The sequence below is a fragment of the Pyrgilauda ruficollis genome, unplaced genomic scaffold (genome assembly GCF_017590135.1).
Source record: "Pyrgilauda ruficollis isolate IOZ18807 unplaced genomic scaffold, ASM1759013v1 scaffold1, whole genome shotgun sequence".
NCBI classification, from domain to species: Eukaryota; Metazoa; Chordata; class Aves; order Passeriformes; family Passeridae; genus Pyrgilauda; species Pyrgilauda ruficollis.
Window position 1 is genome coordinate 6,908,761 of NW_024508100.1, and position 15,964 is coordinate 6,924,724.

General features: G+C 40.0%; 1 protein-coding gene across 2 annotated transcripts in view; it reads right to left on the bottom strand.

The window, feature by feature from the left end:
- The window catches only part of TBC1D14 (TBC1 domain family member 14), a 65,073-nt gene that overhangs the window by 48,639 nt on the left and 470 nt on the right, over positions 1 to 15,964 (bottom strand). For both annotated transcript variants that reach the window (XM_041458312.1, XM_041458302.1), the window contains exon 2: positions 10,072 to 10,807. In XM_041458312.1, coding sequence (XP_041314246.1) covers positions 10,072 to 10,807 — 736 coding nt within the window. The remainder of the gene's footprint in view (positions 1 to 10,071; positions 10,808 to 15,964) is intronic.

Here is a 15,964-nt window from a genome sequence, read left to right on the forward strand (position 1 = left end):
CAAACTGATGCAATTTCTTATCTGCATTTAACCAACACTAATTTGCATATACAAGTAAATTTTTGTTATAAGTTTTAAAATTACACACATAATCTCCAGCTCTCAAGATGCATGCTCCAAATTTTAATTGTCTTTCAATTAAGGTTATTTTCAGAAGACAAAACAAGTGTAATAGTCATGCAAATTAACTACTGGAAGGACTTACCAGTCTCATGAGCACAACAGATGCAAAATAAGGATAGTGGAGAAAGTTCAAAAGGTTCAGTTTTGTAGAACAATTTTATCTTGAAAGACAGTTTTTCAAATTATTATCAGACTCGCATGTGTTCTTAAGAAGCAAGAAAGAAACAAAGGCAAGTCAAAGTTCATTTCAGCTGCTTCTGAAGGAAGACCCTGAAACTCCTCTGATAACTCTAAACTACACCAAGAGAGCACCAAGGTCTTGAACCCCTCAGCCAGGCTGAGGCTAAGGTCCATGTATATTTAGATAAGTAAGCAGATATTAATCATAAGAACCAAGTAAACCCACACTAAGCACATAGGCACTGTAAGACACGTCTCTACAGACATTACACCACAAGGCATCCAGAAAACTGCATTGAAACAAGACATTTTAAATAGCATACAGCACCTATTAAGCAAAAAATACACTAAGATAAATTTTATTATATATTTGCAGCATTGTCAGCAAAAGTGTCCAGCCACCTTATCTGATATGGTATTAATTTAATTTAATTATCTAGGAAACATTCCCAACAACAACATTATTTTCTTCTCATCTTCCAGTGACCCTTTCTATTCTGTACTAATCATACCTTTTGCAACTTACCAATAAACAGAAGAAAGAGTCTCACCTCTAGATGTTCCTAATTTGCTCACTTGAACAATTTCCAGAGACTGAAAAATAAATCCTGAAAATTCAGCAACATATTTATTAAAGGAATTTTTGTTACCTGATTAGTGGAGGAAGAAGACTGACACATAAATCATGATGACTGGAGAACTGATGGACTTGAGAAGGCACAGCTGTCAGGAGACCCACCAAAGTCTCCTGAAATGCCCTAAATCTACATTCTCCAAAGGGCAAAGCAACAATTGGTACCCATGACCCAGTAACACTGGTTTCCAGAAATAATTCACTAGATGCAGTTCTAACATGCTCTCCTCTCAAACCCAGAGCACCTCTCAGTCAACCTATACAGCAACATAACCAGACAGCATACCATCAAAAAAGCTCAAGTACATTGAGTGAAGAATCTCCATAAACAAGTCAGAAGTTAGGCTTTGAATAAGATTGCAAAATTACATACAAAACCAGGGTTTGCAGAATTTTGTCTCTGCAAGATTGCCAAAGGTCAGACTAAAGGAAGAATAATACTTGGTTTATGAATAAACAAATCAACAGAAACAAAGCCAGACAGCCTACAAGTTGACTTGCCTATGAAAGAGTTAACTAATCACAGAACTATGTTTTACACATTCCTACTACATTTTATAAACATAGTTTTCCAATCACAAACACCCCAGTATGTTCAGTAAGAATCAGTAAGAAAAACAATAACACTTTACAGTGAAACAGATACCTGCAGGTCTGGAAAAAAAAGACCTCCACAGCTGAGAGAAGCAGTAATACAATATAAGTTAGCAGGAGAGGATACCTGATAGTTTGCAATAGGGTAAGTTAGAAATTTCTCTAGATTTCTGGGAAAAAAGCAGGGTTTAATAAACTGTTTATCAAAACTACAGTATTCTGCATCTACCTTTCTTCTTACAGGTTCCCCTCATTTTACAGGGGAACAAAGCAGTGCTGATTGCACTGAGGTATCCAAGACATGCAAAGATAAATCAGGCAGTAAGCTGGTGAGTTCAGCTTTAGAACTGGTTGCAGCAAGCCAAGAACTATTTTGCACATGGATAATGCACAATGCTGCTCTACCATGCAAATAATGAAGAATTTTACAGAAACTGGAGCTTCAGCAAGTAAGGACTGTCTTACAAAATCAACAATTGGGTCCAACTTCAAACGAATATATTAGCATCAACCAGCTATAATTAATGACCTTTTTCTAGCTGGCCAAATTCCCAGTTACTCTCATATTACCAGAGTAATTGAAATTCCATTCCTAAAATCTGCAAGTAGATTTCTTCATTGATTTGAAGCACTATTACCACACAAATAAAAATCCTAAGCAAAAAGCTGAACCCATACAAACTCCAAGACCTTACAGCAATAGAGATTAAATATGGACCTGTCTGCATTAAGATCAAAAGGAGAAAGTGAATAGAAGCTCTGCCTGGTACCTACAAGACCATATCTGTATCTAGTGTGGGGCTCCTGGACTGCAATGAAGAATCAAAAACTGGAGGAAGTCCAATGGATGACCACTATGATCCAGCCAGGTGCTGAGACCTACAGCACACAAGCAGGGATGCTAACAAAGGTATTTTCATTTAGCCTGGATGACCATCCTCAGAGATGCAATGAGGAAAAGTCCAACAGGCAAGGCAGCAAGCTGCTGCACGGCATGTTTCAAATGGATAAAAGGGGAGGGAAAAAAAAAATCACAGTGGCAGAATAAAAATCCTTAACTGTGCAGTCCAGGGAGGTAAAATTCCATGCTTGGATGTACTGACAAGTGCAGGGGTTCCTGAGGAAGACACTCTGGTGCTGAAGCCAGCCCCGCACCAAGCAGGGGCTCACGCACAGCGCTCCAGAAATCCCCCCTGAGCTGAGCTGCCCTGGGATTCCACACTCACAGGAGGCTCCTGCTCACCAAGGGGTGTCCTGCACCAAGTACATGCCTTGTCCTACCTCCAACTGCTGCCAAGTTCTTGTGTTTATTCTGTCAGCTCCAAGGTGTAAATGACCTTAATATTTACTGAAGGGTTTTTAAAAATTATTCTTATTATATGGCTGGAGAACTTTGGAGGCACTTAATGACTAAAAAGAGAGGCTTGACACAAATAAGGAATGGATTCAGAAAATTTATGGTTTCCATATATCAGTTCTGTTAATAAAATTCTATGTAAGAATGAAAACTTCAACAGACCATTTCTTGTTTGAGCTGTCTAAAATGTGTTTAAAACCAAAGTTAATATTGACTCCAACCCGTCCACAGATTATGTAACACAGGAAAGGATACTGTATAAATCAGAACATGAAGGAGCAAAAATTATATTTATTCCATCTAATTTCACCTTGCTCACTGCATTTTTCAGGAAAGAAAAAGTCAGCTGAACAATAAACAGTACTTTGATCAGATGAAGAGAGCAATAGAGCATCACACAGCAGTAATTGTGCTGATGCTCTCCATTCCCTATGTTGTCTACTTCTCACAGCTCCTTTTAACAAAGGGAAACACCAGTAAAGCTCTTGAAAATTAAATGAAGATATAAAGACCATCTAACCCATCCATTCACTAAACCTTCATAGAGACAGTGAATCAGAATGAAACCAGAGCTTAACTTCATTAATCTGAAATAGCTCCTAAAGTCTCAAACACATCTGAGAGAAACTTTTGTAGTTCTCACTCTTTCTATTCAAAGGCAAGTGTGTGCAGTGCTGTATTGGGTTTACATGGCAAAGTTTAGGTAGTGGGGGGTTACAGGAGTGGCTTCTGTGAAAAGCAGTAGAGGCTTCCTCCATGTCCAACAGAGCCAATGCCAGCTGGCTCCAGGACAAACCTGCCATTGGTCAAGGCTGAGTCCAGTGGGGACAGTGGTAGCTTCCCTGGCATAACCGTTCAGAGGGGAAAAAATCTGCTGCACAATAGCAGCAGCCAAAAGAGAGGAGTGAGACTGTGTGAGAGGAACAGCCCTGCAGACACCAAGGTCAGTGCAGAAGGAGGGGAAGGAGGTGCTCCAAGTGCCAGAGCAGAGGTTCCCCTGCAGCCCCTAGAGCAGACCATGGTGATGCAGCTGTGCCCCAGCAGCCCATGGAGGTCCAGGATGGAGCAGAAATCCACCTGCAGCCCATGGAGGACCCCACAGTGGAGCAGGTGGATGTGCCTAAAGGAGACTGACCCTGTGAGAACTGGAGCAGGCCCCTGGCAGCACCTGGGCTCCTCATTTCAAGGGGCCACATGTTGGAGCAGGTTTGCTGGCAGGACTTGTGACCCCACAAGGGAAGGGAGGGTGGGGGAAGCATTACAGCTCAATGCTGCAAGCAACATTCAACACCCATCTATGCTACAAATTTCATTCACCGGCCACACCAGACTTCTGTAATGCTCCCTACCACCCACTAGAAAAGAAACATGCACATGTCACCTGCTTTTAAGTAACAACTAGACCATGTTAAGTCCTCACTTACTGCATAGTTTTGTAGAGTTACTAAAAAAAACTCCAAAACTCAAACTATCACTGAGCAGATTTTCATTTAGCCTCTACAACAAACAAATAAGTTCAACAAGCCTCTTTGTTTAAAGTCTTGTTTGTGTAAAACTGTTTCCAGTTACTCAACAGCAAAACTAAGATATTAATCTACTAAAGCAACTTCCCTTTTTTCTAAAGAGCCAAATCTCAAAATTTAGTGAAAAGTTTAAGGTAGAACTAAAAGAACTGGAATTGTAAAGAGTTACATTATCCCACACAAAAAGGGAAAAATGGACTGCAACTAATTTAGACAGTTTCAGTTCAACACCTAGTGGAGAACAGGCCACATGACAAAGTTAAAAACTTCATTCTCTGAGTAAGACAGGAATTCTGAAAACTGTATCATACAATTTTCAAACCTTAATCAAAAGCAATGGCTGTTACCTTTGTAGAATTCCAACTTTCCACCTTTGGAAGATTTGCTTTGAGAGAGAATGTTTATTTCAGAAAATTCTGCTGATTTCTTCTGTTTCACAAAGAGCCGTGGTAGTAAATACAGATGGGGAGAGGACTTTTAGTCTGTCAGTTCCAGTAGACAGAGTGGCTTTCAAATAAGAACTATCCAAAACCACACTGTGAAGACTGAAGCACCTTTCAGATAAGCTCACCTGAATGCCTCACAGGCTGCTGAAATACTGCTGCCAGCATCCTGTGTTAAACAGATCCTCAGTGCCTATGCTTTCCCACACCGCTGAAGCATGAGCTTGCTTGCTCTCCACTCTTCCCAGCTCTTTTAGCCACGTCTATTGGCAACAATTTGCTACAAATGCACCCAGATAAAGTAGCAGGGAAGGACAAAACGGCCCCTCAATTATTCTCTTCCCTCCAACAGGGCAGCGAACCCTGCGGGGCCAGGTAACCAGAGTGCTTGGGAGCCCAGCCCAGAGCAGGGCAGGGAAGCAGCCTGCGCTGGGTGGCCCTGCAGGTTCCCTCCATCAGAGGTTGAGTTTCTGGAGTCCTTTCCATCAGCTTCTAGACAACTCCCCCTGCAGCTCAGTTTGGTTTTGCTCATTTGTGGTGAGAAGCAGTAAACTTACATCTGCCCCCACAGTGCATCCAGCTCTTTCTGTTTCTCTGCCTACACACTTCAGTCCTGTTCTCAGCCTGCCTCCACCTGAAGAGCCAATACTCTAACAGGCTTCATTGAACAGAAACTTGCATGAAGAAGAGATGACAGCATCATAACTAATATTTCAGATTATTCAACCACAATTATTTTCACAATTTTTCTTCCCTCCTGTGGTCAGTGAATTCCCATTTTTGGAGACATGAAAATGGGAAATCAACACTACAATGCTCCTTGTCATTCTATGTTCATTTTAACACCAAAATTAAAGAAGTACATTAAGCTGTCCTCTCATTAAAAGCAACAAACAGCATTATGAAAGGGTCCTATCCATTAACAGAGATGAATCACTTTTGCTATTGATGGACCTAATTCCTAAATTCAGAACTCCAAATTATGTGTGACCAGTAATCTCAAAACATGTGTGTACATATCTGATATAAACATATTAAATTCACATGATTTCAGACTTAAAACAGTTACTGAAAGCAGTAGCTACTATTTTGAAATTTAAGACCTTTTTCTTATCAGATTACAAGTAAGGTCATAGCTACATGCTTCTACATATGGTATAATAGGATGCCAATCTTGCTCCAGAAGCTTTCTTCCAGAAATGCAGAGATTCTTCGCAAATAGTAAAATGTAATGTTCTTCTTAAAGCCCTTTATTTCATGTGTAGTCCCTATGCTCCTTAGAGGCTTCCTGACATCCAAACACTTAGAACACTTGGATCAAAAACTTCTAGGAGTAGCCTGAAAAGAAAGAAGATCCAGATTCTTGGGAAAACAAACAATATCCATGGCAGTGGACTAAGTAAAGACTTAAACTGCATGGCTTATTATTTGACTGTATACAGTCCTAACCCCTTTATAGACACCCTCCATGTAAGCACAAAAATCCTCAGTGTCCAAAATGACAATTGAAAATGATAAATGAAAAGAGCAACTTCTGCAGTAAGATCACTACAGTCCTGATTCAGCAAAGATGTTTAAGATCCATACTTGAAAAAGTTTCTGCAGTACTGTACAGAAGTAAAGTCCAAAGGTAAAACTCATTAACCCACACTACTCTGGGTCAATAAGGCAAAGGAGCAGACCAGCCACTGATTCTTTAGTCTCCCACCCAGTTATTTGCCCACACTAGTTTTCAAACCAAGTTCCTGCATAAATTCAAATGAAGGAAATTAATTCCATCTCAGGGTTACGTGAAAGACTTCTGGGCTGATACAAGTGACACTTGAAAACAATCAACCTGTCAGTTTTTTTTGTCAACAGTCAGCATTACAGCTGCTTTCAGAAGCAGTAATTCATTTTCATATGCCAACCTGGAGCCTAATGAGAGCACTGTGGTGCCTTAAGCTCTTCCAAGAGGAAAGCTGTGGTAAGCAAGAAAGCGGCCTCTTTCTCACTTTTGATCTTCCTGGCCACACCCAAAGATGCATCCAGCAGCCTGAGGAATCAACCAGACCTTATGGATACTCAAACTGCTGAAGACACAAACTGAGCCAGAGAAGCAGTCCAGGAAACTTTCTTCAGCATAGTGCTCAAGGAGGCAGGGCAGGAGCACTCCATTCCCAAGTGATCTTGAAGGTTCCAGAACTGAAGGAAATAAGCCAACAATGTTCCCTTTTTATTTGATCTCTTCTACAATTCTTTTTAGAAATGCAGTCTCAACCCAAAACTTCGTAACACACCACAGAACTGACATGGAATGTGCAACCTTGTGCACAGAGCACATCCACACATGCATACAGTCTCAAAAGTAAAAACGAATGCACAGTGCCAAAAAATAATTTTATATTCTAAAGCAACTACTTCTCTAAGCATTTTCTTGGTATTGAGAAAGACTTACCCCTAGCTGTTATGTAAGTAGCTTAAGCACATGTGACCAAGCACTAGAGGCATCTAATTATTGTCAGTATTATCTCTACAGGCAGCCACAAATCTTAACTGACATGTCAAGGGCAAGTTTACTCTGATAAGATCACAGAAATTAGCACATTCTCAGAGGCCAGTTGGGCTTCAATGCAAGCAGAGATGCCATTTCAAGAAGCAAGGTTTCTCCCTTTTACCAAATATCAACAACTTGTGCAAAAAATTAAGCTGACTCATCTTTGCTCTCAATGGCTCAAACCTCTATCCTATTACCCAGAGAAGCCCTCAAAAAGCTAAACCTGCAGATTAAGGCAGAGTCTCTGCACTGCAGCCTTACCCAGTGACCACCAGGCTGCTGGAAGGCTGTGTACAAAGCACTCAGGTCTCATTATTCTATGTTGTACACATCTGTGCCAGCCACTGGCCACAGCCAAGATAATTTGGCCCTCTCTTACTACGGTTCACCTTGGTTTTCTAAAGCGAAGTTTATGCACTCAACCTGCGAGACTGAATCACAACTTTCAGCACAGAGTGCAGTGCTAAGAACACACTCCTTTCCGGGACTTTGTTTACACCCACCACTGCAGCACTTGGAACAAACTGCTTTAGGAAGCTCCCTCTCAGCAAGCTGGTCTTTAACAATACTGTTCAAAATGCCTTCTCTTCATCTCACACTGCACACAAACCCCAGTACAGAGCACAGGGTGAGCTGGATAGGAAGGTCTCTAGAAAGCAGCTACTTTCAAACAAAACACTGGAAGACCCAGGTTCATTTACTTCAGTACTGGTATAAGTCCTGGGAATCCAAGGAGCCACAGAACTCCAGGGAACAGGGAGTTTTCAAACGCATGGGTGGCAGATTACAAACACCAACAAAAACTAGCAACGGCATGTTTTGAACCTTTACAATGCTGACAATATAAATATAAATAGCACTCCCTGTGGTACAGAACCACCTCCGAGACTCCCTGCTTGTTCAATACCTGTGAAACTCACCACCAGGTCTTATGACATGAAACGGTGCATAAAACACGGGGGTGTGGTGTGCAAGTACAGACAAGAAGTGGGCAGCTCTTGTTTCCAAAACAGAGCAGGAAGTGGATGCCAAAGAGGAGGATATTCAAGGTCAGGTTACAGACTGAGCACCTGGAACTTCAAAGCCGATCATCTAGTTTGAACTTAATCCTCATATTCTTACAATGACATCACCCAGTGACCAAGATTATCTGTTCCCCATTTAAAAGGTAGTAATGACAGCCCTTTTTCCCTGGCATTCGATGCACCTGCAAAGATTCAGGTTAAAAACTCAGTCTAGTGACTACTACAATTTCTGCAACACTGGTAAAACCACCAGAGACTACACTAGAACAGAATTTGGACACATGGCTTTGCTTTGTTGGATAAGAGAAGTTGAGAAGCAGTTAAACACCCTACTCTGAGTGGGGTCTAAATGTGCCTGTTCCACTGTGCTCCCTTCCAGGCTGAAGGACACCATTTATTTGAGTTAGCAGTTGTGCTACCAGAATGGGTAACAAAAGTTTATGCTCTGAAGTGCTGAGAAGCCTCCTGCTTCAGAATTAAGTCTGGTTCCATGGCAACAAACAGACAAGGGTCCACAAAAGCATCAGCACCTCAAACATGACTGATGACTGGAATTCTGCTGCACAGTACTTTAACCTAAGAATAAAAATCAACAAAGGCTTCAGTCAGCCTAGTTGGTCTAAACAAATTGATTTTCTTAAGCTTTGCAAATAAGTCAGTATTTCAAAGAATGATTTTTGCCAATTCTTGATGTACTTTATTAGCCTATTTTTCTCATAAAAAAAAAAATTGCATGAGGAAAGATACTAGCTGAAGCCATGTGCAAAACAGGTTATTTACAGCCAACTCTGCTTGATGTCTAAAATTTCTTTCTAGAACAATTTATCTAAAATACATCAAACTTCAGATGATATAATTTAAAAGTAAGAAACACTATGAAAGCCTTACATAACTTAAAAAAAAGAACCCACTAGCAAACAGCTCAACCCCCTAAAAGTAGATTAGTCCTTTTCCTTATTCCCCACTTCCCTGCGGTATCTGCATTTAGAACCTTATCATTGATACAAATGCCACATTTAGAAACTGCTTTGGGTAGCCAATGGCATTATTTCAACAAGTGGGTGACACAATGTCAGATGTTTTCATTCCACACAATAATTAAGGAAAAGGATATTAAAAAAGCAGTAACTGAGATTTGGAAAGATCAGAGTAGTTACACTACACACTACAAGTGTTTGTAAAGTATTTGTATTTTAAGCTTCATACCCTTAGAATGATCAATAAATATTCCATCACTACTAAATTACTTATGAATCTTCAGACATCAAAGTTCTTTAATACAGGTATGGATTCTACCTATATTTATCTATTTATGTGACACAAGATTAAAGACCTTGGCAAAAATCTCAAAAGATATCACTGGAGAAGCCACTGCTCAGAAGAAAAAAGACCTTGTTCAGAAATCCTTTTACTGTAATATAGAAGGAATCTTCCAAGATTTAAGATGCTTCCATACACCATAAACATAATATAGAGTAGGATGCAGAGCCTTAGACCCAGCAATATTTGCCTATTTACTCATAACAGAAAAAATATGTTAATACCAATCTAAATTAAAACACCAAGGTACTATGTTTTTCTAAGTGCAACATCAAACAGGACCTTTCTCCTAAGATCTTACATAATCCATTAAAATATATTTTATGGAAACATTACCTGGCAAAGAAGTTTGTAAAAGGTCCCAGTATTTTCCGTTTACTGTCCGCGTCTGTCCCATGACAATACTGCTGCTGGCTCTGGTCATTGCTGTCTCTAGAGGAATTCAGAGTAACATCCGAAAAGTGCGCCTCGTCAGTCTCGAGATTCACAATTGCACTTGAACTGCTTGTGACCACAAAGTCCAAAATGTCTTCGTTGCTAACTGATAAAGTTGTTGACAGTTCTGTGCTAAGACTAGACACACTACAAACAGAGATATCATCACTTCGATTTAGAGTCTTTGAGGTTGGACTATAAAGTTTGACAGTGTCATACCCAGTTCTCGGGAAAGTCGAGGATTTCCGCACGGCATGGTCGTGCTCGGCAGTCAGCGAATGCGGAGGCACATACGGTGGCAGCGTGCACGCGCTCTGAAAAGCCCTGTCAGGCACAAGCTCAGGCTCTGATTGCTTTCTCTTCACATTCAACACACTGCAGTGAACAGGCTCTGGATTTCCTATTTCTAGAGTTGGAATACCAGAATCCACTGATTTAAGGCTATGACAATCTTCTAAAGCACTGGACAGCAGACCAGGTCCATACTCAGGCAATGAGAGATCTCTCAGGGTCCCAGAGCTCAAGTTTTGAAGGCCCTGGATACTGCCGCCCACTCTTGCATCCAGAACTCCCACGAAGGTCAAACCATTTAAAGAGTTGGATAAATTTACATCAGTTGTCTTGGCCCAGCTGGTAACTGGTTAAAAAGAAAGAAAAGATTAGGAGTTTGCAGGAAGGTTGTGGTTTGTTCTTGACTGTTTGTTTTGTAGGGTCAGTTTTTTTCATGGTTGTTTCTTGGTTTTGTTTCTTGATTTGTTTTTTTAATGCACTCAGTCCTGTCCTAATTTAGGCTTTTAATTAAAAATTATTTGTCTTCTCTTGCACATGATTACTATCCCTTCCCCCAGCATGAACAACCAGGACAATGGCAACTTAAATTAGGCTTCTAGCAAATGTGATGCACAAAAAGCTTTTCATAAGCAGTTTGTGTGCCCATGTTTGCTCCTTACACATCTCCTGAGAGTGAAATTACGTACCTGCAGGATTTTAATGTTCCCTGTCAATACTGAGGCAAATATATGAGATTTATTTTTATACAGTCATAAATTCATATTTGCTGATGTCAGAGAGCTACAAAACTTGTTTCCATACACTTAGACCAGATTCATAGCTGTTAATTTAAACAGACTTTCTCAGCATTCTTCTGGAAACTATAAAACTGATAATAAAATTGTCACAGAAGAGAATGCATTTATCATTATTGTTGCATTAAGGAAGAGATGCAAAATTTGAACAGCTATAAAGCTATCCATACAGTCAATGTTTGGACAATACACCAATGCACTTCATCAGTGCACATCCAGTAGCAATGACATTTGCAAATATGTTGTATTTACTGCACTCAGGGACCGTGATCCTTCATCCATGCTGTCTCCCCGGGGGCTGCCAGCAGGTCAGTTAATCCAGTCAGTGCCCCACTTCCAGTCTGAATCTGAATGACCTGCAAAGCAAGGGCTGTCAAAAAGGAGCTACAGGCTGGGTGCACCGAACTCAATGGCAACTTTTATACATCTGGAACACCATCAGGAATACTGCCCTGGCTTCCAGAATTGCTACTGACCCTTTAAACACTATATGAGCTATATAAGACTATATATTACACAGATTTTCTTTTTCCATATCAGTAGTAAATTGTCTACAGCTCTTCTGAAGTTTGCAATGCAATTACTCTGCAGCAGTTGGCAGAACAAATATGTGCATATTGCTTCAATTTCTTCTCTCTGAAACACTCTGGGATAAGTGTGAATGAGTGAAGAACACTCATTCCATCTTGCAAACAGACTGTTTTCTAGACAGATTTTTCTTCAGCTCCTGAAGCCTGGTCTCCTATTCTCTCTCAAGCAGAGCACTCAATCAAAGGTGCCAGTTATTCCCTAGAAGGTCCTCCCCACATTCTATTTTTTTTTAAAAAAGTACACATACCCCAAAAGAAACCCCAAACTTCTTAATTTCAAACATCAGTGAAAACTGCTATCTCACAGCAGTTCTAAACCCCTAGCTAATGTCACCTGAGCCCTACCAAATACCAGAGTTTGACACACAGTCCATTCTTAGATCTGAGGACATCAATACAGTTTGGCATTGTGATACCAACAGGCAGCGAGTGAGAGAAAACAAATTTCAAACATATCTCACTGGTCCAAACAGAACTTTTTTTTCTTTCCCCAGAAGTTCAGTCATGTGGAAAGTTCAGGAATCCAACTGTCCTTTGTATGCTACACTAAATCTTTAATTTACTACCCAAACAGTACTCACTAGCAGATATGAAACTCCAGTTCAATCCACTCCTAAGCACAGGCAAACAGTCGAGGAGAAAGAACCCTGGATATTTCATCTTTTAGACTTCTTCAGAACTCTTTAACAGCCAACTATATGCTACCCATCCAAATCAATCAATGCATCAATTGCCTAATTGTCTGCCTAAGCAAGGTTTCAAGTGTATTGACTCAAAGGCTTGTGAAGATGTGTGAAGTCTTTTCTTAAAGAGTTGCTATAGCAACTTTTTTTTTTTTCATATTACCATGGTTTGAAAAGTTTACATCCCCTGCAATTAAAGTATGTGTTGAAATAGCTGGCACACCAACTGTGTACATTATGAATTCTCTATTCACTAAATTAAAATTGCAAGGGCCAGCAAAAAAAAACAAACAACCCTAAACAGCAATCCTTGAATGCAGGCAACAAACTATACTCAAGAAGTCAACAGTGACAGTCCAAGTGTACAAATAAGACATAACATAGAGCATTACATATAATTACTGTTGCATTTACTGGAATCTCCTGTTCTCAGACCTTCTTACTTGAATTCACTCGTTTTTCTAACATAAGTCTGACTTTTTTCTTCTCCCTGTGTTCACCTTTATTCCTTCATATACATCACATTGCTCTTCAAATCCACAGCCCACCCCAGCCCCTTTTGTTACTCTAAAGCATATACACTTCAGAACAGGGTAACCAACGGGTTTGACTTACAAGAATTGAAACTTATGAATGCATCTAGAAAGTGCAGTCCAGAAAACAAAACACAAATGCAACCTGTCAGGAACAGCTTTGATGATGTTTGGGTAAACAGTACAAGCATGTTCCCATAATGAATTCCTCCCATGACTGCCTTTACTTCTGCTCAGTGATTTTCCCAAGCAGCAGCCAGTCCTTAGCTTAATTGCAGTGCTCTTCTCAACCAAGCTTACAAATGGTAAGCATTCAAGTGACCTTGGCAGAGGCAGTAACCACAGCAGCTCAAGAGGCCAAATACTGTAAACAAAAGAATTACCCCCCAAAAAAAAAAAAAAGGTGAAAATAGCTTCTGTACCTGGCATGGAATTTTATTTTAACTTAACATTTTTTCAAGCAATAAATTTAACAGGAAGAGATTCTTTAAACGAGCAACCAAGAACCAAGAAATGCAGAAGTATACAACACTACAGCTTGCTGGAGCAAATTATGCAACAGCAAGTTACAAAGGTTTTACACAGTTCAGCAAAACTGTGGGAGGCTTTGAAGTGTACCCATCAAGGGCTTTAAATGAAAACTTGAGATGCAGTCAGCTCTCAAGAACACATAGGAGAATGCCTTGATTCATTTTAAGTTGTTATAGAATTGTTTTTAGGGATGGAGTAATATTGATACTCAGTTTTAGCTGCCTCACTGGTAAGTGCAAAATCTGACAATTGATGTCAAATATTCTGTCATGTACTCCGATGCTAACTTCCTTCCATAAAGCACTTATTAACATAATGATGTTGAAACATTATCATCTGAGTACCAAAAAGTACCTCTCTGCCTGAGAAATAGTATGCAATTTTGTCTGCACAAGATTAATAATTTTCATTGCTTATTTAAATATATTACGATTGAAATAAAATCAATATTTGTAAAAGTCTTGATATCCTCTGTCTTATAGAGAACACAATCTCACAGGAGGGAGCATCCCACAAGAAATAACAAGGAAAAGGGAGTTAGGAAAATACAGCCAAGGTCACAAGTGGCAGTGAGAGCCCAGGTAGATGTTATTTACTCATTAACACTTCCAACTTAAGTGCTAACGAGCACATGATAAAGACAGTTTTGTAGCCAGGTTCAAAATTAACATCAGGACACAACTATTCACACAAATGGCAGCTAACCTGCACAACTCTTCCTCACAGAACACTGTGCATGCAAGAAATTTATGTGTAAGCTTGGGAATACAAAATCGCTGATGATTCCTAAACAAAGAGAAACTCAGAAAGGCTCTAAACCGCAAGTATCAGAACTTTATGAAAACATCAACATACATTAGTTCTGCTTTCAGACCCTCTCCTAGGTACCTTTTTTTCTGACAGGTGGAGTTTCCATCTGTCTCAGGAGGGCTGTCTATACGGCCTCACATTCTCCAGATTCTGATCACAGCATGCAAGAAGGCATGTTCTGACAATAACCAGAGGCTTTAAAACACATTTTGGCTTTGCATATCACTCAACCATACAGAGGGAACAAGTCATATTTGATTATAATTTCTGAGATCTACAATAAAATGGCTTTTTAATCCACTTTGATATAAAAGTTAAAGATAACAGCAATGCCAAACCATTAGAGTAAAACAAAACCAGAAAGATGCAAACTCAAGGCCTGTTATTCCAAGTTCGCTGGGAGTTATGATGCAGTTTAGGCGAGCAACAAGGGTAAGACAATAATTTGCAAAAAAAGGCTTTATATTTTCTTGCCTCACAGGAATGAGAAGAGGAATGATTGCATACACAGCTCAGTTCTCAAAGAGCTAACATCACACATTATCGCTTCAACACTTCTGCCAGGAGTTTTTCTCAAATTTTTAAGAACAAGAAATTTCTTCAATTACAAAGTTGCAACTTTTTTTTCTTCTTAAAGGGATTTTTTAAAAATTAATGGCTTATATTCTCCATGCTTCAATATTATTTTTGTGGCATTATTTTTGTACCAAGAAACACATTGCTGTTATCAAGGGCAGCTTTGAGTGACCTTGGTGCACAAGAGCATCAAACTCAGTTTTGTTTATTAAAGATTTCTCTGTTCCATTTGTGTGCACATTCTAACAGCCACAGCATCGCCAACAGTGAAGAACTCCTGAAGCTCGAAAAAGTCTGCCTTTTAACTAAACATGGGATACAGCAATTAAGGTTACCTATGTAAGTACTGCCAAAGCTTTACTGGCAAAAAGAAAAGAAAAGAAACTAGTGGGGATTTCTTTGTTTTGTTTTAATTAAGATGACTGTTATCTAACTCTCAGCTGGTGACCTTTTAGAAGTGTGAGCTTTACAAAGCTGGCTTCTGAGCGGAGGGCTCGGACAGTAATCATAAGTAAGCCATTCACCGCTTTCCGACAGGCAGGCAATACAAACAAGTTACAGTGCTCTGCTAAAGCCTCTGCTCCAGAAGCGCTTTACAGGGCTTTTACCCTCCCCACACCATTATTACTGGAAACTCTGTGAACCACATTAAATTAGCAGCAACGTCAGGAGAACTTCAGCTACTGTGAGATGCAGTTTTGTTTGGTCTTTGGGAATTGCCTGGGAGACTCAGACCAGAAGAGGGGCAGCGAGATGGAAGCTGCTTCCTTCTCACGGGCTGAACCCGACTCGCTCTGCGAAGGTTCCGAGCTAGCGGCCTTCGCTTACAAAACAGCCCAAAGAAACTGAAACAACCTGAAAAAAAAAAAAAAAAAAAAAAAAAAAAAAAAAAAAAAAAAAAAAGCCACAACCAAAGCCTTGAGGAAGCAGCGCTCACTCTTCTCTGCGGTCTTCAACCCACTCGGTGAACTCCGAGGGCTCAGCCC